A 27,194-nucleotide genomic window follows, 5' to 3' on the forward strand; every position below is an offset into this window, starting at 1 on the left:
TCGAGAGCAAAGAAAAGCATTTTGAGAGAAACACTTTTTTTTTTTTTTTTGAGAAAATATTTTCACACTGATAGCAAAAATATATTTTTTTCTCAGAAATCATTTAAAAAATTTCAAATTTATATTTTTTTTATGTTCTTTGAGAAAATACTTTCTCTCAAAACTTTTTTTAGTCTCAAATATTATTATTTTTTGCTATTGGTTTATGAACTTTTTCTCTCAAACTTTTTTTTTTCTCTCCGATCATTTATTTTCTCGCATGTAATAAAGACACAATTCTAGCTTCATAGTCTCGCGGTGGTCTTGTGGTGAGACTGTGTGAACACATGAGAGATTAAATGATTTGACAAAACTGGATCCAAAATCACAATCACAAATATGTAACAGGCCACATTTAAACTGTCACAACACTGTTCATTTCTTTAGATTTTAGATTTTAATCTCTAGCCTCATGCTATTGGTTTATAGAGACCTGAAAGTGAACAAAAAGTAGAGGGAAAAAAAGCCTGAATGCGATTACAGTTCCTGTCTGTACCTCCCACTGAAAGACGGAGGTTTTCTTATAAACAGAATGTTAGTGCAAAGCATAAATCAGCAGAAACGGGAAGGCGTTTGCATCTCCGCTGGCTGCCATATGCTCTCCTCCATCTGCAGCATGAAGTGTGACCTCGAGAAGAAACTCTTACTTTTATCATTCATGTTGTACTTGATTCTTAACGGTGAGTAAAAGAGGTCATGATCTTTTTTTTTTTTTTTTTTGGTTTAGTTTTTCCTGTCTGTTGAGTTCGCAGATTTGTACGCCATTTTCACTTCAGCTTTGCAAACGTGTTTCTTACACTAAGGCACTATATAAAACCAAAGAAATTTGAACATTTTTGTACACTCAAGTTGGTGAAAACACTGTAAATCTATTCATTTAATTGCATAAATGTCATATATATATATATATATATATATATATATATATATAATATTGCATTAACTGGCATGCATTAACTTACATGAGCTAACAATATTTTTTTACAGCATTTATTAACCTTTGTTAAATATATAACATATATAACCTTTGTCATATATATATATATATATATATATATAGTCAAACACTACATTTGATATATAAGCATGCTTGTGCATTTTTTTCTTTAAAATAAATGCCACTTGATTTGAAATTTCACATTATACATCTGTTTAAGCGTTCAAATAATGTACTTTTTTGTCCACTGTAATTACACATAAATATATTTTTATTGAAAGGTTTTTTAGTATTGTACAAAAAAAAGGAGAGACAACTGAAGTACCGAAAAATTTCCTTTGACTCATGGAAAATGTGAGAAACCAGAGATCTGCAAAACAACCTTTTGAAGAGTTTCAGACCTTTATCACACCGTCATGTAGATAATGAGATAACTCTGAGTAGCTTTATTTATCACGAAAAAGAAACATCATGACACACACTGTTTTTACTGATGTTTGGGTTCACTGAAGTTGTCAGATTTGTCATTTAAGTTAATATTTTTCAGTTTAGGTTTCTTTAAGTTAAGGTGACACTTTAAAGGTCTCATTTGTCAACATTAGTTGGCATGCATTAACTTACATGAACTAACAATATTTTTTACAGCATTTATTAACCTTTGTTAATGTTAGTTAATGCAAATCTTCCCATTCATGTTAGTTCACAGCGTATTAACTGATACAACTTTTGATCTTATAAATCTATTAGGAAATGTTGAGATCAAGATTAATGAATGCTATTGAAGTAGGGATGCTTGATTATGGCAAAAATTATAATCATGATTAGTTTGGTCAATATTGAAAACACAATTATTTTCACATGATTATGAAAAATTGTACATATCAGTGAAATTTCAGTTATTGTTACTTAATCAAAAACTATTACAGGCTTACTGTAAAAGGTCCTCAAAACTGAAGACAGGTCAACAGTCAGCAATACAGTAAGAACAATGAAACTAATTACAAACAAAACAGACAAAATAAATTTAACTGAACAAAAATACATTAGTGTTTCATTTTGTTCAGGGAGTGTTATTCAGATAAGTAATAGCTGTAACGACTGAGACAAATCAGACACAACTAGAATGCATTTCCGGAGGAACTGCGAAGTGTGCTTGCTCGGGTGCGGTTCACTAACGTTAGCAGGTAGTGGATTAAGGGTGCGTTGAAGTTTGCTTGATCTGAGAATTTCAACAATAGTACTTTTTTCAAGATTGTGCAAAAAGGTGAAAAGTTATATGCATTAAGAGACATGTCTGCAATGTAGACTAGTGCCAATGGCATTGTTTATGTGGCTTGGATGTTGGTTTTGAAATATTTGGTTATACAGCAGAGAGTGGGAGTGTTTTGGGTGATGAAATAGTATTGAAAAGAAGTTGACAGTCTTCATTTACTGTATCCAATAAGCCAATACAAAACTCACCCAGCTGTTCTGTGATTGAGTGTTCCCTTTGATTAGGAACAAATTTACTATCTCAAATTAAGGTCTACCGTAATTAGCGATGCTTTGATTGCTGTGCTGTCAAGATGGTTGTCATCACCTACACAGAAACGCTGATTTTTATAGCCTACCGTCAGTCCTCATATTTTAATTAAATGAAAAACGCTATCAGTTTCACTATTAGCTTACTCTAGCGATGCAATCGCAACAACATGGATAACGTTGTTTGGCCTTGCCTAACTTTATATGACATATGCGCCAAATGCTAGAGTTACACACCCCGCTGCCATTTCAGGGCTTGAATTTTGGTGCGGGAATGTGGGGATTGCACATAATTTAAACCATTCCCGCAAGGTTAGCTTTTATAGTGCGAGAAATTCCCGCACAAATATATTCGCTTCATCAAATGATTAAAAAATAAATTCACAGATGCGAGAAAAAAGATGTCAAACTGTCTTTTATTTTCAAATTTAATTCCTCAATCAGCGCTGGACCGACATTTTCTGTCTTCCGCTGAGCCCTGGCCGTAGACAGATCATGTTTCACGCTGTCAATGCAGTGGTCTGCGTTGCACTGATCTTATTCACACTATCGAGTGTAGGTGCAGCATTCTAACATTGAGTCATAATGAGCTGTTTGTGAAGAAATTATCCGCTTCCAAATTATGTCATTTTAATCACGAAATTGAAACATTAAAAAACAATTTGCTCTTTATGGTGTGCGAGTGATAGAGCGCGGCAGCAACGAACCAACTGATCAGCTTGCAGCATAACAACATTGAATGTTCGGCCGAACAGCTGTACAGGGCGCCTTATTATTTTTCATCTCCATAAATATATGTAGTAGTTGTAACGAATATGACTTAGCTCAAATGATTATAGGGAATCAAAATTATGAATCGGGTTGATTCATCTATATTCTTACAATATTAATAAATTATTGAAGCTGAAATTTAGACTTGTTCGTATACATCAATGTTCAATTACAATGAATTATAATTCAATCATTAATATACCAAAATGTCCCTCTTTCAGATCAATTAATCAGAGTAATTTTAAGGGAAATTAATATATTAATTAAACAGTTGTTTGTCCCGCAAACTGGTCGTAAAATTAATTCCATCAACTTCTCAACAAAATTATCTCTTTCTTATAATTCGAAGAAAGCTATATTTTCTGGCCATGAAAATTACTTTCTTGTTCTTATAAAATGTAGGTTACTTAAAGGAGAACTTGGTAACTTTTTTAACTTAATAAAACTGTCTAGAAATCATTTGGATGGTTAAACAACCTATTCTGGTGATATTGATGACTTTCCCTGCTCCCCCCAGCGTTCCCAGGTGGAAAACCAACCTTGCAACTTGGGGACTGCCGTCCCGGTAAGACAGAAATTGGAAGTCTCGTGAGAAGCGAGAACGAGAACGAGCGCGAGCGCGAAACACGAATTGCTTTGCGGCAATTCGACATAAACACACACGCATGTATGATGTATTACCAGATTACCCACCTCGGTAGACATAGCTCCACACGATACAGTTGGCTTGCTCCGATCATAACAAACGCACATGAGCAGCGGTAGAGAGGGGGAGGAGGCTGCCGCAAGTGAGTTTTTTACGTCCGTGTTGTGAAATATACGCCCCCCCACAGCTGTAGGGGGAGCTCGTGGGGAAAACATGCGACAACAAAAGGGAAAATCAGCGAAGAAGTGACTAGAGTTCGCTAGAGTTGCCGAGTTCTCCTTTAACAGTAGCGCATTTGTAAAGCGTAGCTTGATCTCGTTTCATTGACTTGTAAAATGAACACTTATACAGAGACAATCTAGGATATAATGGGTTTTTAATAATTGGACTAATACTACATCGAACTAAGGAATACAAGTTCTACAATTTACATGAGTATGCATATAACAATATAAACAGTAAAGACAAATACAAGACTAAACGGATAACGAAAATGAGAGAGAGAGAGAGAGAGAGAGAGAGAGAGAGAGAGAGAGAGAGAGAGAGATATCGGACAATGAGAGAGATGAGAGAAAGTGAAACTAACATGTGCGATCAAAGATCGATCACAGTTAGGCAAAGTCACAGGCAGGGTAACCTCGAGAGACAACAAGGAATCAAATCACCTTAAAAGTTCAATAAACTTATCTTGCAAAATGATTCTCTTTGTTGCTGAAGAACGCCGAGTTCGTGCGTGTGTCCTAAGAGCAGCTGTGTGTGTTTCTTTAAGAAAGCAGGGCTTGCTTCGGTGTGCGCGGCCGCGGGATTTTCAAAAGAGTTTTTTTCTTTGAGTTGAAGTTGCTTGCTGCGTTTGCTTTGCTGAGTCCGAATACGAAAATAAAGAAAAGACTTAAAGAAAACAAAAGAGAAATTCATTCACGAAAACGGTGAATGAATGCTCCCAACGGGAGCCATATGGGTCTTCTCGCTGATGAAGCGGGTTCGTAAAAGTGCTCTCGAGAAAGTTCTGTGTCTGTCTCTTATGGAGAGGATGGGCTCACGCCTGCTCCACGTACGTGAACCAATCATCTCAGAGTATCTCGAGCGGGAAAAAGTTCTTCTTTGTCTTGTCCAAAGGACTTATTTGCATAGTTTATGATGGTCTTAGGATCATGCCATTTCTACTTTAAACAATTATAACTGCAGTAAAATGCATTTTATCATAATTTGGTACCCATATCTTTCCTACGGGTATATGGAGGTTCAATTCAAGACCACATTTGGTATGTTTAAACGCTACGGCATAGAAATGACTTCTTATTCTGTAAAATAAGCATTAAGAGTTCTACTAACAATCTAGGAATAAGATTAACCCAAAATGTGATGTACATTTGCAAATGGAAATGAAAATTGGACTTTTAAAAAGATCCACATGGCATATCTATGATTGCAACAGTGTGCACATCTGAAACATTATTCCTTTAAGGTTTACAAGAATACAAAAAAAAAAAAACCATCACAGAGAAGAACAATCGTGGAAAAGAGAAATTACATTCAGGTTTACATATTTCTTCAATGGTTATACATATAGAAAATGTAGGATTTATGTAGGAGTAAAGATTAACACTTTAACTCTGCTCCACTCCTAAAATCTCTGTTGCTGGACATTCCATTAGGCAATAAAACACAGTTCAACACAGGGGGGAAGGGATTGCCAGAGAATGTTAGTGAACCTTCTCTAACTAAAACACTATTGATTAAAGAATACATTTCAAAACCACACCTCTAGAAAATCATAATTATATGATCAAACAAATTAATAAAACATGCATACAGGAGGGCCAAACCCAAATCTGCGTTACATACATTAAAACTATATTTCTATCCTAAATAACACACAAAGGATGTTTGCGTGTGTGTGTGTGTGTAGAAAGTTTCAAGTTTCGTTATCTCTCTGTGGTCCAGAGCAGGGACGTGCACAGACATTTTGAGGGGCAGGGGCACAAGTGAAATAAAGGGCACTTCTCATAATTAGTTTTTTTTTTTTTCTTTTTTTTTACAAAAAAAGTATATATATTAACGCAACTCTGACTTCCTTTTTTAAAAATTAATTTAAAAAGTTAATTCATTTTATCTCCCTCAAACTCATGCAATTGTTTCATTTTCAAAAAATGTCAAAATAATCAGTTCACACAGAAACCATGGTCTCCTTAGTATTCACTAGGTTTATAGAGCAGCAAAGGAAACCATTCCACAATGTGCATGTTTTCAAAACATTTTCTATGCTACTAGTTTCAAGTATATATTTAGAATAACCTAAATAACTACATCAAGCAGAGGGGCGTGTTTTACTAATAATTTGATTATTTTTGCACAAGGCACTACATCATTTTAATTATTTCAGTGTTATCAGAATACATAACAGGGGAGACCGGGGACAGTTGCAACAGGGGATGGTTGCAACATGCCATTTTTCTCCAATCAGAAACAAGCTAGAGTGATGACACTCATACTGAACATGCACAGTTAGACCCTCCCCCCCCACCAAGAAAACAGTAGACATATTCAACATCTGCTGCTGCATTTATTGAACAAAACTTGTTTTGGAGGTATGAAAGTAAATTTTTTCATTAGATATATTTTTGTCATACTGTCCTGAAATTTTGTATGAAATAATCAAAACTTACTTAGTTTGAATTATTGTTTTGTTGACTTCTAAGTGACATGGTTAGCATGTGTCAAAGTCAGTGTGTCTAGCAGGAATATGATGTTCTGTCATGGCTGATAGGGTCGGGGACGGTTGCAACAAATTATAAATTGCATGTTTAATAAAAGTTTGTTGCATTGCAAATTGTTCAATACTTCCTGTCTGACACTGAAATATGGAGAGATTGAATAGCATCTGTAACACCTGCACACTGAATCTATGTAGGACTATGTTCTACACATGAACAAACAAAACTCAATAACCGTTATTTGATAAATATGACTAAATAAATAAATAATAGGCTACAATAATATTATTGAAATAAACAATACTATAATATTATAGTAGGCCTAAAACAATTAATATTTTCAGAATGATATGCTCTTTGAGGGGGGGGGGGGGTGTACAATGCTTAATCATAAAACACATGTACAATAACATTACAATGTCCAGCAATCGATTTAAATAGTACATTGATTGGGTTTAAGTGGTCGTTCAATGAGGCCTATTATATGTCGATCCGACTATCTTAAGTGTGTATGTAAGTGGTCCAGAGGTAGAACTTCTGCCTAGTGTGTCAGAGGTTTTAGGTTCTAATCCACACTCTTATAGTTTTTTTTTTTTTTTTTTTTCTCAAAACCGATTGTTTTTCAGTGGTTGTATATCAGGCAGGGACACTTTGTGTGCATTTTGTTTTCTAATTTCACCGGAACGAATAGAGAGTCTCTCGTGCGTGTCCGAGTGAAGACTGTGCGCGATCCAGAAACAAACATAGTATCCGCGCCACTGATCGCAGCGGCAACGCGCACTTTGGTCAGTTGATTTAAAAAAAAAAAAAAAAAAAAAAACCCTTTCAGCGCTAGATCGCCTCTTATTTAAGAAACGAACGAAAAGAATGCTCTGCTAGTTAACTGGAGATGTTTTGTTTATTTGTATTGGTACATTCGTGCCGCCGCGAGATGTTTCAAAAGTGGTGGGGACAATATCGACCTTAGAAAATAGTGGTGGGGACATGTCCCACCCGTCCCACCCGCAAATTACGCCTATACTATTCTTCAATAAATATATTTGTTTGACAGTGAAGCTGTGCGCAAACAGGAATATATATTATTTTTCAAAAAGAAAAAAAGAAAAAAGGGCACTTTCTCTCCAGGAATAAAAAGGGCAGGTGCTCAAGCCCCCTTTGATGTCTATGTGTGCACGTGCCTGCGCCGCGAGATGTTTCAAAAGTGGTGGGGACAATATCGACCTTAGAAAATAGTGGTGGGGACATGTCCCACCCGTCCCACCCGTCCCACCCGCAAATTACGCCTATACTATTCTTCAATAAATATATTTGTTTGACAGTGAAGCTGTGCGCAAACAGCCCAAGGGCCCCAAGCAGGCCGGAACACAGTCTGCCATGCTTTCATGCTCCCCAAAGGGAGCTTCAATCCAGGAAACTGCAACTTACTGTCACTGAACGGGCAACAATCAACTCTTGGCCTTCTCGGCACTTCAGGATGCCGTGCAATCCAGCGTGCCCTCAACAGGCCAGGGCCGCAGGCTTCGACTCACAACAGCCATGTGCTCATGGTGAAGGATTTTCCTTTGACTATTGTTGTTTGATTATCAGCAGGTTTATTAGGCTGCTGTCACTTTAAGACCGAATGCACGGATGCAATATGCTGTTACACAAACGACACTTAAGACAAAACCCACTGTGTTTACGAGAATACTTGCCAAAACGGCACTTTGACTTTATGTGTGTAGGCTATTTGACCGCTTCGGCGTGTATCCGAAGGTCACGTATACTTTGCATATTTACCTTTATTATTTTCATAATCGTTGGAAGCTATAATTGAAAAATCGATTATGATTAATTGCACAGCCCTATGTTGAAGTATTTCTCATTGTTAGATCATGATAATTAATGAATGAAACCTTATTATAAAGTTTTACCAAAATGTAAATCTTGGCTCCAAAAAAAAAAAAAAGTTTATTGATGATTGGGGTAAGTTGTGCCAATGAGAACCTGCCATTAAACAGTTAAATATTTTAAAGTGACAGTGTGAATTTTTTATTTCAGTGGAATCAACGCATGAAGTCAATGGTACGTCGGAAGAAAACATCACCGTTAAATTCACTTTTCAAGATTCTTTTGTCAACAATTTTCCCCGTCTGTACAAAAATGAGGTAAAGAAAGGATTTTGCAAACAAACGACCTCTTTTTGCTCAGAAAGATTTGTACTCAGTGATGTGGAAAACAGTTCTGTCACACTACACATCACAAATCTCACTCTGGAAGATGAAGGACTGTATCAAATTGTGGTACTTCCTGATGGTAAAACCCCTCTTATAGAGAGCAACAAAATCTATATTAAAGTCAAATTATGGAATAAAACAACAGGTGGGTTTCCTCTTAAAACCTCAATTCTGTGTTGTTTTTGTTCAGTGAAATACTCATATAACATTATGTGCTGTTACTATTGGGTCTGCATTTTTAGATAATTGTAATGAAAGTTTTTATTAATAATAATTAGCCGTTTATAAAGATGTGCTTTTTCTTTCAGAAAATATACTCACACCTCCACATGAAGACGTAGTGACGAATTCTCCTAAACCAGAGACATCGGAACAAAAATCATTCATAATTTTCTTCTCTACATCAGTCATTATATGTATATGTCTCTTTGTGGGCATATTGTTCTGGTTCTACAGGACCTATCCAAGAAAACCAGGTAATGTATGCTAGTATCATTATTTGATACAAATTGATTTCTTTTATTATTCTATAAAACAGCTGCTTTAAGAGTTGGATAGAGTGATTTTAACAATTAAATGTTTGTAAGATTTCAAAGTTGGAACATCAGACAAATAATGTTCCCTTTCGAGGGAACTCGAACTGCGTCGAATGACACTTTGGGGGAACGCCCCTCAGCGTAGCGCCTCTGAAGTATGAATGAAACTAAACCAATCCTGATTGGTGTTGCGTCATGACGTAGTGTGTGACGGCATATGCGGAAGCTACAAAAGGACGCCGGCACATAACAGAGATAGCTTTCTGTTCTTCAGCAAAGCGCTCTCTGTCTCTTGTACGTCTTATTTGGTGTTGTTTGTCTATCAGTTACACAAAGCACATATATATAAAGCATGGCGAGTAAAAGCAGTTACAGGAGGTGTGTGCATCCCTGCCCTCGTTAAATCACTGGTGGGGACACACACCAACTGTGTGTACACTGTTTGGGAGTGCAGCACGCGCGGGCAGCTCTCGAGGGGGCTGCTTGCGAGGATTGTGAGAAATTAACAATCCGTGTGCTGCGTTCCCGTCTGGCCATCTTCGATGATGATGGCCAGGCTCGCGAGCCTCGTGGTGCGGGACCCGTGTTCGCTGAGGCGGCGCAGCAACGCTCTTCATGGGGCTCACAAATGGATCTGGCGGGGGATCCCGAGACTGCCGAGGCACGCTCTCGTGATTCATCCTCCAGTTCCGATGCTCGGCGGCTTCTTCTGAGGAAGTAGACGTGCTCAGCATCGAAGGCGGGGATTTTGGAGATGACTCGCCACCCCATGTCCCCGCATATGAGGAGCTGGTGGAGGTTGTCTCTCGTGCAGTGGCCCGTCTTAATATCAGTTGGCCACATGAGAGGCAGGAAACGCTTATTAAAAGCAAGTTGGACGAGCGTTTCCTGCAGCACAGAGAGCAACCTCATCATCGGGGTTTGCCGTTCTTTCCCGATTTACACAACCAAGTTGTGTAAATCGTGGAACAAGCCACACTCATCTCGCGTGTCCAACCCCCCTGTTTTAAATTATAGTAATATTTTGGGGGGGCGAGAGAACGGTTATGGGATGATGCCTCGGGTGGAACAGCCGCTTGCCACCTATTTAGCCCCCGAGTCTGCATCATCCCTGAAAACCCCGGTTCTGTCCACTAAACCATGTCGTGAAACATCATCGTTAGTGGGCAGGGCTTATATGGCTGCGGGTCGGGCTGGTGCTAGTCTGCATACAATGGCAGTACTACAAGCGTACCAGGCCGACCTTCTTAAGGACATTGATGAGGGCGAGGGTCCAACTCCGGAAGATATTGCGGAGTTGAGGAAGGCTGTAGATTTGTCTCTCTGAGTCACCAAGGAGACGGCCCGTGCTATCGGCCGTTCCATGGCGGCAATGGTGGTCTCGGAGAGGCACCTATGGTTAAATTTGTCGGGCATCAAGGAGAAAGACAGGGCTTTCCTCCTTGATGCCCCGATTTCGCCTTCTGGCCTGTTCGGCGACTCAGTCAACACCGTCGTCGACAGGTTTCAGGAGGCGAAGAAACAATCTGCAGCCTTCAGGCAATATCTCCCTCGCCGCTCCAAGCCTAAGAAGCCTGCCCCCAGCGGGCAGCCGCAGCCATCCACCAGCTCCTCCGCCTACAGACAGGCGCAAAAAGAGAGTGTCGCTTCTAGAGCCCCCCCTCAAACAGCATGGGGGCATAGACGACGCTCTCAGCCGAAGCCTCAGCCTAAGCAGGGCGACCTGAGGGCCGTCCTGCAGGCGAAAAAGGCTTCGACAAAGAGGTCCTAGCCAGCCTAGGTCCTCTGCGGGCGGCCCCACCCATGGGGAAGCGATCGAGGTCGCCTCCTCCGCGGAGCCCGCAGGAAATCGATGTCGACTTCCCGCCGTCAAGTGCGCTTCGGGACGCATCGGTTTCCAGCGAACGCGCCCTGCACTGTCCGCCCCACAGGCTTGCGGCCAGGCAGCACTCGCGTTCGCACATCGAGAATCGTTTTCGGTCGAACTCTGCCGGAGATCTGCTTCAGGGGGTCAAGAACGAATCCCGATTAATACCCGAAGCCAGCCTCGAGAGGCTGGTTCCCTTAGTAGAGTATTTCGATGCATGGAAAAATCTCACGAATATTTCTCCTTGGGCTCTGCGCACCATTCAAAAGGGGTACAGACTACAGTTTGGTTCCCGCCCACCAAAGTTCAACGGGGTGGTCTGGACTGTAGTCGACCCAGAGCAGAGTCGGGTATTGGAACAAGAAGTAAACTCCCTGCTGGTAAAGGAGGCTATAGAACGTATTCCTCCTCCAGACAGGGAGTCCGGGTTTTACAGCCGCTACTTCATAGTTCCCAAGAAGGATGGGGGGTTGCGTCCGATAATAGATCTCAGGCACTTGAATCGGTCTCTGAGGAGATTCAGGTTCAAGATGCTCACTATTCCCATTATCGTGAGCCAAATTCAATCCGAGGATTGGTTTGTCACGATAGATCTGAAGGACGCATACTTCCACATTTCCATCCTTCCATCTCACAGGAGGTTCCTGAGGTTCGCTTTCGGGTGCGAAGCGTACCAATATCGGGTTCTTCCGTTCGGCCTAGCTCTCTCCTCTCGCACATTTACAAAATGTATGGACGTAGCTCTAGCACCGCTGAGGCTTCAGGGTATCAGGATCCTCAATTATATCGACGACTGGCTGATCCTGGCCCAGTCACAAGAGCTGGCAGTTCGGCATCGAGATGTCGTCCTTGCCCACATCCAGAGCCTGGGTTTGAGACTCAACACGAAAAAGAGCGTGTTGGCACCAGCCCAGAGAACCACGTTCCTGGGAGTGGTGTGGGATTCGGTCACGATGCGGGCACAATTGTCTCCTGCATGGATCGAATCCATCCTGGCCACGGTGACCAGGATAAAGCTAGGCCAGGCCATCACTGTAAAACATTTTCAGAGAGTGTTAGGGCTCATGGCAGCAGCATCCAACATCATTCCATTCGGTCTCCTGCACATGAGGCCCCTGCAGTGGTGGTTGAAAACCAAGGGGTTCTCCCCGAGGGGAAACCCATTTCGCATGATCAGGGTTACGCGCAGATGCCTTCGTTCCCTATCTATGTGGAAGAAAGCTTGGTTTCTGTCCCAAGGTCCCGTGCTGGGAGCGTCATGTCGCCGCAAAGCCGTTTCGACAGACGCCTCCCTCACGGGCTGGGGCGTGGTCATGGACGGCCGCTTTATGAGAGGTTTATGGCAGGACCATCATTCCTCCTGGCATATAAACTGCCTGGAAATGTTGGCGGTGTTCCGAGCTCTGAGGAGCTTCCTGCCGGACCTCAAGGGTCATCACGTCCTTGTGAGGACGGACAATATGTCGGTGGTGGCCTATATAGACGGTTTCATCGGACGCACGCGCGTTGCCAGGGTTACGCGTTGGCCCGAAGTTAACTTCCGGTCTGTGTTTGTTTATCGGTAATAATAGACATTCTCTGGTAATAATTATGGCGCCGACTACGAACGCAATTAAAATGAAGGTGATGAGTAGACTGAAGTTGGGCTCAGGTTGTTGTGCTGTGGGATGCAACCTGACCTCTGGAACAAATACATTATCGAAAATAAAAATGTTTCGGTTTCCTAAAAACGAAGGGAGACGGCGAGCTTGGATCACCGCTGTGCGAAGAGAGGCTTGGCAACCAGGCAAGAATTCAAGGATCTGTAGCACTCACTTCGTTACAGGTAAGAAACTCATGATAAGCAACAGATAATAGCTAGCTGACCAGTAACAAGCCTGCAATAGTTATGTGTTTAACTAAATTGATTACTACACACGTAGCTGTAACATTGTATACATTAATTTTACACAGTAACGTTAGCTCAATGTTAGTTGATACGCTTTAGCTATGATTTAAACTAGTGTTATGATACCTGATATCCATCAAGCATAAAAGCCACAATGTTTTTCCATCAATGCTATACAAATAACCTACATTATTTAACTAACAGTCACCTTTGGCTTGTTCTCTGGGGACATAACAAATACAATAATGCATAGCTCTTCTGATGAAGCTTTAAATTAAGTATTATATGGACTTTTACTACATTTTCACTGACGAATTTACTACATTATCACTGATATGTTTTATCTGTAAAGCTGGTTTAAAACAGTGTGCATTGTGAAATAAATTTGACTTTGATCTAATTTCAATGTACTAGTAGGCTACTAATATTTTTTTTAATCAATACGTTTTAGTCAATATCATAGAAATGCACATGAAACCAGAAAAGTTATGGATTATGCAAAGCATGTATGTATGATGCTAGCAAGGTGCAATACTGTCAACACAAACTGTGTCTGTCTTTATTTTAGGTGCGCCATCAGTGGACCCATGCCATCCAGATCATGTTCCATCAATTTTCGCTCATAAAAACACCATTGATGGTTCACAGAAGTTGGAGCGATACCAGAGGAGACAGAGGAGACCATCTGTGGTTGAGTCTATGGATTCACCTTCCTTAGAGGTCACCCATGCTGACCCTGAAGAAGGATGCACTGCTGTGGGTACAGATCTGTCAATGGCAGACATTGACCAGCTACAAAATGAAAACACTGAATTAAAAAGAAAAATGGCTTTACTGGAGAAGAAACTGGAATCTCAAGAAAAACGACTACAAGATCATATGTTTGGCAGTCCGTCTGATTTTATTTTAAATGATGACAAGCACACTCATTTTTACACTGGTCTACCATCTGCTTCTGTGTTTTTCACCCTCCTCACTTACCTGACAACAACATGGAACGCATCATCAACCATACTTACCCTTCCCGAGCAGTTTCTTGTGGTCCTGATGAAGCTTCGTCTAGGCTTAACTCATCAAGACCTCGCTTTTCGCTTCAGAGTGAGTTGTGGAACTGTCTCAAACATCTTTCATGAATGGCTCGATGTGATGGCTAAAGAGTTACAATGCCTTGTCCGGTGGCCATCCAGGAAAGACATCAGAAGAAATCTCCCCACCCTCTTCAAGACTACAGGTTTCCAACAAGTTAGATGTATAATAGACTGTACTGAAGTGTTCATTGAGAGGCCAACTAGTTTGCAAACACGGGCAGTCACATACTCCCACTACAAATCACATAATACTGTGAAGTTCCTTGTTGGTATTAGTCCAACAGGAGCTTTTACATTTTTATCAAAAGTCTGGGGTGGCCGTGCTAGTGACAAGGTTATAACAAAAAATTCAGGGTTAATTGACCACCTTGAACAAGGAGACCATGTAATGGCTGATCGAGGCTTCAATTTTCCCGAATATTTTGCCACCAAATGTGTTCGTCTTCATGTACCAGCATCTACAAAGGGAAGAAAACAATTGACAGGATTAGAGGTGACACACTCTAGAAAAATGTCCCGAGTGAGAATCCACGTGGAAAGGGCCATAGGAAAACTGAAGTCATTCAGAATTCTGCGGAACACCCTGCCAGTCAGTATGGTCAAACGGAGAAATGATAACAGTCTTTGCACAATAGATAAAATATTAATTGTTTGTGCAGCACTTTCAAATCTGGGGAAACCACTTGTACCAAAATAAAGCAGGACTTAACCACAACTTAAAGGGATAGTTCACCTAAAGACCCTCATGTCGTTCCAAACCTGCAAGAACTTTGTTCATCTTCGGAACACAAATTAAGCTATTTTTAATTACTTAGGCTGTCAATGGAGGAACAGAAAGCTCTCGGATTTCATCAAAAATATCTTCATTTGTGTTCTGAAGATGAACGAAGGTCTTACAGGTTTGGAACGAAATGAGGTAGAGAAATGAATGACAGAATTTTCATTTTTGGATGAACAAACCCTTTAATTTGATACTTTTACCTACAGGATTACATTTTTTTATTATTAAATATATTAAAATACCAAACACATGCATTGCATTATCATATTTGTAGTGTTGAACTTGTATCACAATGTTTCAAATGGATTGTAACTATAAAATGAAATGATATATTCACTACCAACTATTGATTAACTGACTTATTGATTAACTGATTTATTGACTGATGAATAAAGTACTATAGACTACAATTTCCGTTTTTAATGTATTTATGTATTTGATGTAAAAAGTGAAAAAGGGCAGGAACAACCTATGCTTTAAGGAAAAAAAAACCCTCTTTTTCTTGTAAAAACTGATTTCAGATCAGCACTATTGAGCTGCTTTTGAGACAATTTTCATGTAGCTGTCACTTAACTGCAGTCTTCCCTCTACAAATTCATCCACAACTTTTGGCAGCATGTGTTTGAAGTAAAAGCTACGTAGCCTTTGCATATATGTGGAGACAAAAGCATTGTCATGAGGCACATCAAGTTCCAGGTGCTGTGCTGGGGTCCAAATAACCAGACAGGATGTTTTCAGCCCGAGACAGTGCATCCCTAACTGTATCTGCCTGTAGTAACCTCTGGGGCCTTTAGGGTTCACAATGTACTGCCCACCCTCCACTCTGATGTCTTGGTTTGTGCCAGTGAGTGCATCATTAAGGGATGAGCAAGCACTGAGTGTGATAGGGCATTTTACCTCTAGCAGCTTGTCATCAATGATACCATCAGGGCTTGCTGCCAGCCATGGGTCTCCTGCACACACCACCAACCCTTTGTCCACCACTATGCAGCCCCTCTCCCTAATCTGATCCTTAGCAAGACCCTCGCTTTCCTTCCCATACCTTGTGGCCACATTCCCCTGGAACTTTGGGTAGAGGTGTTCAGTGAGAAACTTAGCTGGGTCAGTTGTCTCACGCTGAGGCACCTTGCTGGCTGTGCTTGCTGTTATGCGTAGCTTGCGCGCATCATGCCAGAGTGGTTCTATGCTCTGTTTTCTAGTGTTTCTCTCTAGTTCCACCACTTGATCTGGGTTCAGTTTAATGAAGGCATCATAAAATGCTGTGCACTTTGGACAGCTCAGAGCACTATCATGCTCACTGTGGGGCTGAGCTAAGCTGCTGAACACGTTGAGTTCCTCTCCCTGAGCATCCTGTTCTCCCTGACTGCTGGTGAAATCCTGACTACCTGACTCGGAGGCTGTGTCTGTCTCACTGCTGTCACACATGACGGAAAAGAGAGCACAGCCTGGCACAACTTCCTAAAATAAATGGTGAAAAGATCTTACCTACACTGCCATATATATATAGTACTGAATCTTTTACATTAGACTAGCTGATTTGTTAGAGATATATGAACTATAACTTACTTTCAGGGCTTTAAAAAGCTTTTTTGGTGACCCATCTGGATTTAGTGGGGGAAGGCAGAGGGGAGCTTGTAGCTTGATCTTCTTGCCAGGTTTCAAGAAATCACACTGAGCTACTGGTTGTGGATCAGCCTGAAAGGATATTTGAAATGTACATTATACATAAATATACAGTACAGGTCAAAAGTTTGGACACATTACTATTTTTAATGTTTTTGAAAGAAGTTTCTTCTGCTCATCAAGCCTGCATTTATTTGATCAAAAGTACAGAAAAAAAATGTAATATTGTGATAAAGTATTACAATTTAAAATAATTGGTTTTCAATTTATTATACTTTAAATGATCATTTATTTCTCTGATGCAAAGCTGAATTTTCAGGATCATTACTCCAGTCAATCACATGATCCTTTAGAAATCATTCTAATATGATGAATCATTATCAAAGTTGGAAACAGTTCTGCTGCTTAATATTTTTTCATAACCTGTGATACTTTTTTTTTCTGTATTTTTTATCAAATAAGTGCAGGCTTGACGAGCAGAAGAAACTTCTTTCAAAAACATTAAAAATAGTAATGTGTCCAAACTTTTGGCCTGTACTGTACATGATAATACAAATAATTAAGGAATTATTGTTGTACAAAATACCACCAATTGTACACTGATATTTGAAATAGGATAACAGGAATTAGTATACTAGGATATGGTTATTAAATATAATAATTGTTCAAATGCTCCCCTTTTTAGTCACCCGTGACCAAACACTTGGTTTTGAAGTGACAGATGGGCCACTCTGGAGTCCATCCTGAACACACTGCTCCGCAGCAACCAAAATTGTACCCACATGGCTACACACCTCTCCATTGCTGTATAGATACAGATAGACTTTTTATCAACGGGATAAATGCAAGTATTGAAAAAGTGTACCTAAATGCTATTGTAAAATGTAATGTTAGCTAGCCAGCCATACTTACCCTGCCATGCAGTTGCAATGCCCACTCTGGATTTCGCCGGACTTCTTCGCAATGATCCAGGCGGAGTAGCTCTTTGAAAGCGTCTGACCCGCCTCGATTTCCCCGTAAACGACACAGGTATTTCCATCCGCGTGTGTTAGAATTTTTTTTACTTTTCCGGAATGAAAATAGTTATAGGCATCCAAGCTGCGATATGCCTTGAACGCCTCCCTGGTGTACACACATTCCTTCTCGACTAAGTATTCAAAAATATTTACCTGACTGACCTCCGGTAAATCAGACAGGTCTGTAGAAAATAATGTTTGCCTCAAAATTTTGTTGAACGGATCTGGTAGTGTAACGTTGTCACATTTAAGTTTGGCCAAGTAACGGCTCTTTTCTTCTATTGGTAGTCCCAAATAATACTGGCTAGACATACTTGCTAATGTAATTTGCTTGTTACTTTCTACAGATGAACTCTGTTGTTATTGATTCTACCGGAAGTTAAGTTTGGGCCACAAAAGCGCGCATGCGCAGTAACGTTTGTTTATGTTGTTGCCGTTGAAACCGTCTATAAACCATCAAGGGGGTCTGAGGTCTCGCCCTCTATGCAGACTGGCGCATCAGATCCTCCTGTGGTCCCAGGGGAAATTGTTGTCTCTCAAAGCAACATACATCCCAGGGAATCAGAATCAGGGAGCAGACATCCTGTCGAGGCAGGGGCTGAGGCCCGGGGAATGGAGACTCCATCCCGAGGTGGTGGAGTCAATATGTCAGAGGTTCGGCCCAGTGGAAGTGGATCTATTCGCGTCTCGAGAGACGACTCACTGTCCACTGTGGTTCTCCCTCACGCATCTAGCCCCGCTGGGGTTGGATGCCATGGTACAGACGTGGCCGAGGCTGCATCTGTATGCATTTCCCCCGATCGCTCTGCTTCCGGGAGTTCTAGAGAGGGTTCGTCGCGACGGGATCAGTCTATTATTGGTAGCCCCGTTATGGCCGGCCCGAGTATGGTTCTCAGACATAATATTACTCCTGGACGGCCCTCCATGGGAGCTTCCCATCAGGAGGGACCTGCTGACTCAGGCAGAGGGCTCAATATTTCACCCTCGGCCCGAACTATGGAAACTGTGGGTCTGGCCCCTGAGGGGGCACAGTACCGAGAGGCCGGCCTGTCAGCAGGAGTAGTGGAGACCATACTCAGCTCTAGAGCTCCCTCCACAAGGAAATTGTACGGCCTAAAATGGAATGTTTTCACCGTATGGTGGAGAGAGCGTGAGGTGGACCCAGTTAACTGCCCAGTGGCTTCAGTGCTGGAGTTCCTCCAAGATCGCTTCTCGGCTGGTCTTACCCCGTCCACTCTCAAGGTGTATGTGGCTGCCATTTCGGCTTTCCATGCTCCTCTGAGTGATGGGCCTCTGGGGAGACAGCAGTTGGTCATACGTTTCCTCCGTGGGGCTTGGAGGATGAGACCTGCGGCTCGTACCAGGGTTCCCACTTGGGACCTGGCGGTGGTTCTCGAAGGGTTGGTTGAGGCCCCCTTCGAACCACTGGAGTCGGCTGAGGCCAAGAACCTTTCCCTAAAGGTGTTTTTTTTGTTGGCCATTACTTCTCTGAGGAGGGTAGGAGATCTCCAGGCGCTCTCTATATCTAACGGGTGCCTGGAGTTTGCTCCAGGCAACATCAAATCCATCCAACATCCTAGGCCAGGCTATTTGCCCAAGGTGCCATCTAATGTGGCACGGCCTACGGTTCTGCAGGCTTTTCATCCTCCACCTCACGTGATGGCGGATGAGGAGAGACTTCACCTGCTCTGCCCTGTCGTGTTTCATGTGGCCATACTGACGACAATACTGTATGTGTGCTCGACTTCATGCTGAGCATACTGTATGATATTGAACATGACAGGGATTCTCGGTGCTTTGGCAGTACTTTGATGTCATACACATGCACGCTTTTTGGCAAACGTTTGGTTGGCAAAGTTTTCTTTTGCCAGTTACATAAACAGTCACATATTCTTCATAAAAATCTGACTCATAAAAATCCGACTCAAACGCGCATCATTTTTTTTCTATGTACTTACAGTAGAAGAGACGTGATGTATGATAACTGAGTCTTATAACACAATAATTCGCGAAGACCTTTGAAGAGACCGAGAGCATTTGCGCAATATCATTAACTAGTTTATCTAATTTTACATTTAGTTCCTTTTTGCATCGGAACGTTTTAAATAGCTTTAACATGGTTGTAATGCGCGTTTCTGCATTACTGTACAGTACTTTTTATATTATCATGTTTCCCTTTATCGATTTCGGTGGGGACGGTGGGTACGCGTACCCACCAGATCTCGTCATGGGTCATTGTGTACCCACCACTTTTAACTTCTGTCCATAATAATTTGACTTTTGGTTCGATTTTTTTAAACCGTTTTCAGTGGTTGAGGAACAATATGAGAGAGAAATTTGGTAATCATTGTCTGATCCAACAAAAAAACATTATAATATTCATTTTATTTTATTTTTCGTGTTCGCATTTATGAGGGAAAAAACAACGTGTCAGTTCTCTGTTACGGACAAGCGCTCTGAAAGCGCCACTAAAAGACTGCTTTAAAACTATCACAGAGACCTCAAACAGAACAGCTGCCTTTCTTTAAATTGAATTTCGTTTTGTATTAATTATATCTTAATTTTAATCAATGTTTCATGAACCAATTGCCTTGATTTATAAGAAGTAAAAATATAGCAGACAATCTCGACATTGGAGGCGCCGGCGAGTGAACTGGAGTTCGTCTCATAAATGAACCGAAACTCAGCGTATAATGCACATTCACATTCACGGCGTATTTAGACACATTTAGACGCATTCATAATCATTACTTTTACCGGTTCTTTGTGGCAAGCTTTATGCGTGCGGTCGTGCGGCTATATTACGTAAACGCTCATTATCCTGTAGGCTAAAGTAGTAATTAAATGAATATAAAGGGGAGATTTGTCCATGAATGACTTAAATGAACAACTAAAACTTTTAGTTGGAAGCAGCCCTTACTCCACATATTTTCGAACCAGGCAACAGGACATCTGGGTTGAGCGAGCGACCCTGCGGAATATTCAGAAATGCGCTCTCCACTCACGAGCTCTGATCGGAACAAACCCGAACCACACTGTCTGCTGAACTTGCGCAGAATCATCAAAATATAATATTTTCTAAAGAAGAATTTTAAAACTTTATTGGTGGTAGTTGAGAAGAATTCCTCTTTCCATATCTAAATCAGTTTGAGCACAATATAAATTTAGGCTATCATATTGTTATTCTTATTATATAAGAATACGTATTTTTTTTACAACATTTTTAACATATAGAGAATATAAGTTTAGCGTGTTGTGTGTATTTCCTAATTATAAGCTTTTGGTGAAATTGCAACAAAACTAAAAGTGCATAAAACATAAAAAACATCATTACTTTTTTAATTCTTATTCACTCTTTGTTTAAGCGATGTTTATAAATATACTATATTTTTGCATTTTGTTGACAAACTGTCCTACACTGAAAAGAAACCAATGTAATCTTCCTGATTTAATCACGTAAAACACAAGCACCACTCTTCTGAATGATGGTAACAAACCTCCAAGAGTTTGTAAACCATTTCTTTGTAAAACATATTTAATGCTAACTTTACTTACAAATAAAAAATAAAAAAAAACTTTTTTTTTTTACAGTGTATAAATAAAACGACATGAAGGAAGTTAGTTCCCAAATGTAATTAATTGCAGTCTTTGTTTTAGCTGCTTGTTTTAGCTGCTACCAATTGACACAGAGTAAAAAAATTACAAACCACCCACCCCCCAGGTCTGCTAATTCTTTGCCAACCCCCAATGCTAATCGATCTCCTCTTAGGGAATCAAAAGAAAACCGGTTTTTCCAGTTTTCACCAGCGTGTGGGCGGGGTTTTAATCCCTTGCAGTTCCTTTGTTTAAATGCTATTTAAGATAATCTACTATACATACGATTTAAGTTATTTTAAATTAATGTTTATAACTTATAAAAATAAGTTGATATCGTGTAACTTAATTTGACATGTTGATATAACCAACTGACATTGTAGGCTAGTAGATTAGATTGCACGCAGGAAGAGGCTTATGCTTTGTATTAAGTAATGAGCGTTTAGGCTACTATATAGCCGCACTCAAGCGCACGACCGCACGCATAAAGCTTGCCACAAAGAACCAGTAAAAGTAATGAATGCGTCTAAATGTGTCTAAATACGCTGTGAATGTGAATGTGCATTATACGCTGAGTTTCGGTTCATTTATGAGACGAACTCCAGTTCACTCGCCGGCGCCTCCAATGTCGAGATTGTCTGCTATATTTACTTCTTATAAATCAAGGCAATTGGTTCATGAAACATTGATTAAAATTAAGATATAATTAATACAAAACGAAATTCAATTTAAAGAAAGGCAGCTGTTCTGTTTGAGGTCTCTGTGATAGTTTTAAAGCAGTCTTTTAGTGGCGCTTTCAGAGCGCTTGTCCGTAACAGAGAACTGACACGTAGTTTTTTCCCTCATAAATGCGAACACGAAAAATAAAATAAAATGAATATTATAATGGGTCAGACAATGATTACCAAATTTCTCTCTCATATTGCTCCTCATAACCACTGAAAACGGTCAAAAAATCGAAACAAAAGTCAAATTATTATGGACTTTAAGTTAAAAGTGGTGGGTACAAAATGACTAATGACGAAATCTGGTGGGTACACCGCACCGTCCCCACCGAAATCGACGCTTATGCTAGTACAATATCTTTGCTTCTGACAAGTTTCTGTAATAAATCCGTAAATCAATCACAAAACGTGTTGATGTGTTGGCGAATACAATTTTAAATGGTCAATTTAAAAAAAGCAGAAACGTGTATAAAACCCGCTTCAATAGTTAACAATATCTGAACTGTGCTCTTTTGCATACTTCTAAGTTTCTCATGCCCTTTTCTTGTATTTCTGCAATAGATTCATTGATCTGGCCATAATTGTGACCAGACTAACGTAATTTCTCTGTCATTTCTCTGTCTTTTTTATCTCTTTAAAATATTGCTACTTTTAGAAAAAAATGACATAATTATGAATCAAATTATGAACAAACAATGAAACTGTGTCAAAATTCGACAACACAAAGAATTATCAAAAGGCGATATAACGCACATCTCAGGTTAAATTAATTATATAAAAAACAGGGAACATTTTGTAAAAACAAAACTGAACAAAATGCGTAATTAAAATAATTGTAGGCCTATTATGTTTTACCAAATATTTAATACCACTTCCCCATAATGATGTAATTAATTTTTAAAACAACATCTGTCAAACTGTCAATCAGATACCTCTTATCTGGCCATTTTTATTTTATTTTAGAAGTCATGACTGTTGATCACCCTTTATATGGATTTTGTGAATATGAATATTTAAAAGATTTACAAACTGTCGGCAAGACCTCAAGCCAACCCCGGACATTCTGCGACTAACGTGGAAAAATAGACAGTTCAATTAAAATATTTATTAATAATGTAATTGTAATGGCAATCAGATGCGCCCAAAATATAAATGCAACGCGTTGTGTTGCAACATTATCTCACAAGAACAATCACACAATAAATATCTGCAGGAATTAAGAATCTGGGTAGCTAAGTCGCTTTATTTAAGCCTTTCATTATGTTAGGATGATTTTGTGTATAAAATAAAAAAAAATACTGCTGGGTTTTTACAGGCAGAGTCACGTGTATTATGCTCACACTAAATTCTCTGTTGCACTTAAATGTGCATTGCACGCACAATCATCTTAATAGCCTAGTTGTACAAAAAAAAGTTATGCGCTGGCAAGAACGTCACTTTGCTGTTTTAATAAAAGCAATGTTAAATATTCTACATGCACTCATCTCCTGGAAACCACAGCAATGACAAAGCATATATAAAAATTCGTAAACGTTGTCCAATACCCCTTCTCATCTTAAGAACACTTTGATGAACCTTTTGGATTTACAAATATTTTCAAATGTCTGTATAATGCAGTACTGTAAATATTTGTGTCTATTATTATTTATAATTTATATTTTATTGTGGATGTTTTCTCACAATCATGACATAATGTGAAGTAAAATGAAAAATCTAATGTAAAGTTGTTTTTTATGCGCCACCTGGTGGATATTCTGTGAAACGAAGCACATTGAGGGAATTTGCAAGTAGTGCCCCCCGAAAGCACTTGCAGAATTGTGCGAGACGAATTGCCGAATGCCGCGGGAGAAAACGCGCGTTTTTAAAGGCCACATCTGTATATCTATGGCCTACCAGGTGCGCAATTTGCCTTCACCTCTGGCCGTGAGGGCTCACTCTACCAGAGACATGGCGTCCTCTAGAGCCCTCCTCTCAGGGGCCCCGATCCAAGAAGTCTGCGATGCAGCAGGATGAGCCACCCCTCACACTTTTATTAGATTTTACAGCCTGGACATTCCATCGACACCTGGCACCCTCGTGCTCTCGTCCTAAGTGTGCCTGTGCGCAGCTTCACACTAGGACAGGCAGGGCTCGTTGTGGCATAGTGGGTACTCGTTCCCCCAAAGTGTCATTCGACGCAGTTCGAGTTCCCTCGAAAGGGAACGTCTCGGGTTACGACTGTAAACCTTGTTCCCTGAGAAAGGGAACTAGAACTGCGTCCCTTCGCCACACCTCCCCCTGCCTGGGAGCGCTTGCTTCATCACAGAATGCTATCTCTGTTGTGTGCCGGAGTCCTTTTGTAGCTTCCGCATATGCCGTCACACACTACGTCATGACGCAACACCAATCAGGATTGGTTTAGTTTCATTCATACTTCAGAGGCGCTACGCTGAGGGGCGTTCCCCCAAAGTGTCATTCGACGCAGTTCTCGTTCCCTTTCTCAGGGAACAAGGGTTACAGTCGTAACCCGAGACGTTTTAAATGCATTGTGCCATCTCATGCTAAATTAATAACTTCTGGTGTGCACTTTAAAAGATTGGGGTCTGTTTAGAAAGAAATTAATTATTTTATTCCACATGGATACATTAAATTGATCAAAAGCGATAGTAAAGATAGATTTAATATTACACAAGATTTCTATTTCAAATAAATGCTGTTCTTTTGAACTTTCTATTTATCAAAGAATCCAGAAAACATGATCAGAAATATTTCTTAAGCATCAAATTATCATATTAGATGTGATACTGAAGACTGGAGCGATTCAGCTTTGATCACAGGAATAAGTTACATTTTACAATATATTCAGATAGAAATCAGTTATTTTTAAATAAAATAATTATTTCACAATATTACTATTTTACTGTATTTTTACTGTTTTTGATCAAATAAATGCAGCCTTGGTGAAACTTCTTTCTAAAATATTTTAGAACATCTTATGGACCCAGACTTTTGAATGGTATGTTGGGACATAATTGTGCCCTCAGCTAATAAAAGCATTGATGATAACAGGGTTGAGGTTTTACAGATCAATATTTACCATTTTTTTATGTTTTTATGTTTTATTTGCTTTAAAAAACACAGTAACAGGGTTGACATTTTACAATCATCCATTACTGCCAAATATACATCCAGGAAGAGTTCACCGCTTTGTTTTTATTTATTTATGGAATAGTTCATTACTTTAAGAGGGAAAATAAATATAGTAACAGATCAATTTAACACAACTTGGGAACACAGCTTCAAGTATTTTAAACATCTTTTCTACTAAAATCTAAAATAGAGAAAAAATAAGACAAATTAAAAGGAAAAAAAAAAAGGAAAAATTATTAAATTAAAATAAGTAAATTTGCAGATTTACTATATTAGCAAGAAATGTATTACACTGGGCTGGGGAAATGCTATAACATTCTCATCCAATGACAAAGAAATGGTCATAGTCATATAAAAGTCATTCAGCTATTTTATGTTTAGGAAATGCTCTGTATTGACATTTGCTAAAGTTGACATCAGCTATTAATTAAGTGATTTTATACAAGTGGCCATTTTGTAGCCCATTATAAGATCATGCAGTTAGGTAGTTTGCTTGTGGAAATCTTATTAGCATATCAGTGCTAACTGTTTGCTAATTGTAAATGCATGGCTTCTCAGACGCAGAAAACCCAGCAGTTCAGAACAACAGAACAACACAACAGGTACGATCATGACCTCTTTAATTCTCTAAGCTACTCAATAACATTTGGACACTAATTCCATTTCAGCTCTGTTTTCGTCACTTTTGGTGTTTTATGGCTTGGGTTTGTTTGCAGGGGCAGTGTGGGAGATCCGATGCTGCGGTCGTCAGCTGTGTGGAGTATAAGAGAGTTATACTTTCAAAATAGACCTGAAAGAGATGACAGAGTAAAACCTGCCGAGGTGACATCAAAGGCCCAGGACGGAGTGGAATATGCGGCCATCATTTTCGCCAACCTCCCATTCCAGAAACACCGGTTCAAATCCCATTCAGAGCTGTGCGTTTAGAACAGGAAGGGTTACACTCGCTTCTACAAGTCTCTGAGCTTTTTTGTCACGAGTTTCGCTTGTACCCGTGCGCTTAGCATCAGTAGCTTACCTGTACTATTACCTGTCCTCAGTGAGCTGAGCAAGTTTACTCCCAGCTAACAGGGAACATTCTTAGCTTTCTGCCAAATGCTATTCCAGTAACTTTAACGTTTTTTTTTTTTAAATGTTACTACTTGTTTTAGAATTTTCATGTTTGTCTCAGAATGTTCACATTCAAAACTAACGTTCCCATAATGTTTCCAAAATTATAAAATGAAATGTCACTTTTGTTAATTGATTGATTGGTTAATGAGTATGCTCCCAATTATTGTGGATTCCTCTCAGGTGTGTTTGTCATGTGTCCATGCCATGTGATGTTCTATTTAAGCTGCACCTGTACCAATAAACAATTGATAGTGTGTTCTCACCGCAACCTGTGTTTATTCTCTGTCTTTAGCCGGTATCTAGTCAAGCTCTGTTTAACAACTTTAAAGTTCGCATAACCAAGGGAAAATGGTTTTAAAGGACAAGTTCGGTATTTTACACTTAAAGCCCTGTTTTCAGATCGTTTCTGATAAAATGCAATGGTTAAGATTGAAATTTGGACCAATGCTACTGGCCCGAGAATTTTCGGTTTCTGTGGTAGCACCCCCCCACCTCCACAATGGCTGCATAGGTGCACTGAAACAATCCTTCCTAAAACGCATTAAACTTTTGTTTACAAAGACGTGAAACTCACCGAGTGGTCAGGGGTGTTCACTGATATGCTCACACAAAAATCGCTGCAAAAGATGCTTTCCAACAGGTTTTATCATAGTTTTTGTCCAACTCCATTGACTTGCATTGGATGTGCTGTGAGGTACGGTATTACTCCGCCGCTGGAGTGTCTATTATTCAAGCTCTCAACAGAAGAATGAACGGGTGTGAGGCGTTTGGAAAAATAGGTCCACAGTTTTACAACGAATGGTAAAACACCTGTTGGAAAGCATCTTTTGCAGTGATTTTTGTGTGAGCATATCAGTGAACACCCCTGACCACTCGGTGAGTTTCACGTCTTTGTAAACGAAAGTAAGTAAACTTTGCAAAAATGTAGGTAGAGGCACGTTTTTACAAGGAGGCTATGTTGCAACCACAAGCATATTATTGCTCATACTT

At 39.9% G+C, this 27,194-nt stretch overlaps 1 protein-coding gene across 1 annotated transcript; it reads left to right on the forward strand.

The window, feature by feature from the left end:
• Positions 1 to 582: 582 nt before the first annotated feature.
• Positions 583 to 26,470, forward strand: LOC307170413 (uncharacterized protein). Its single transcript, XM_079891507.1, has 5 exons — positions 583 to 719; positions 8,669 to 8,989; positions 9,153 to 9,320; positions 25,650 to 25,693; positions 25,808 to 26,470. Exons 1-5 carry the CDS (start codon positions 635 to 637, stop codon positions 25,877 to 25,879), a joined length of 690 nt encoding a protein of 229 aa, XP_079747633.1. The 5' UTR covers positions 583 to 634; the 3' UTR covers positions 25,880 to 26,470.
• The last annotated feature ends 724 nt before the right edge of the window (positions 26,471 to 27,194 follow it).

The sequence above is a fragment of the Squalius cephalus genome (genome assembly GCF_949319135.1).
Source record: "Squalius cephalus genome assembly, chromosome: 13".
Taxonomy (NCBI): domain Eukaryota; kingdom Metazoa; phylum Chordata; class Actinopteri; order Cypriniformes; family Leuciscidae; genus Squalius; species Squalius cephalus.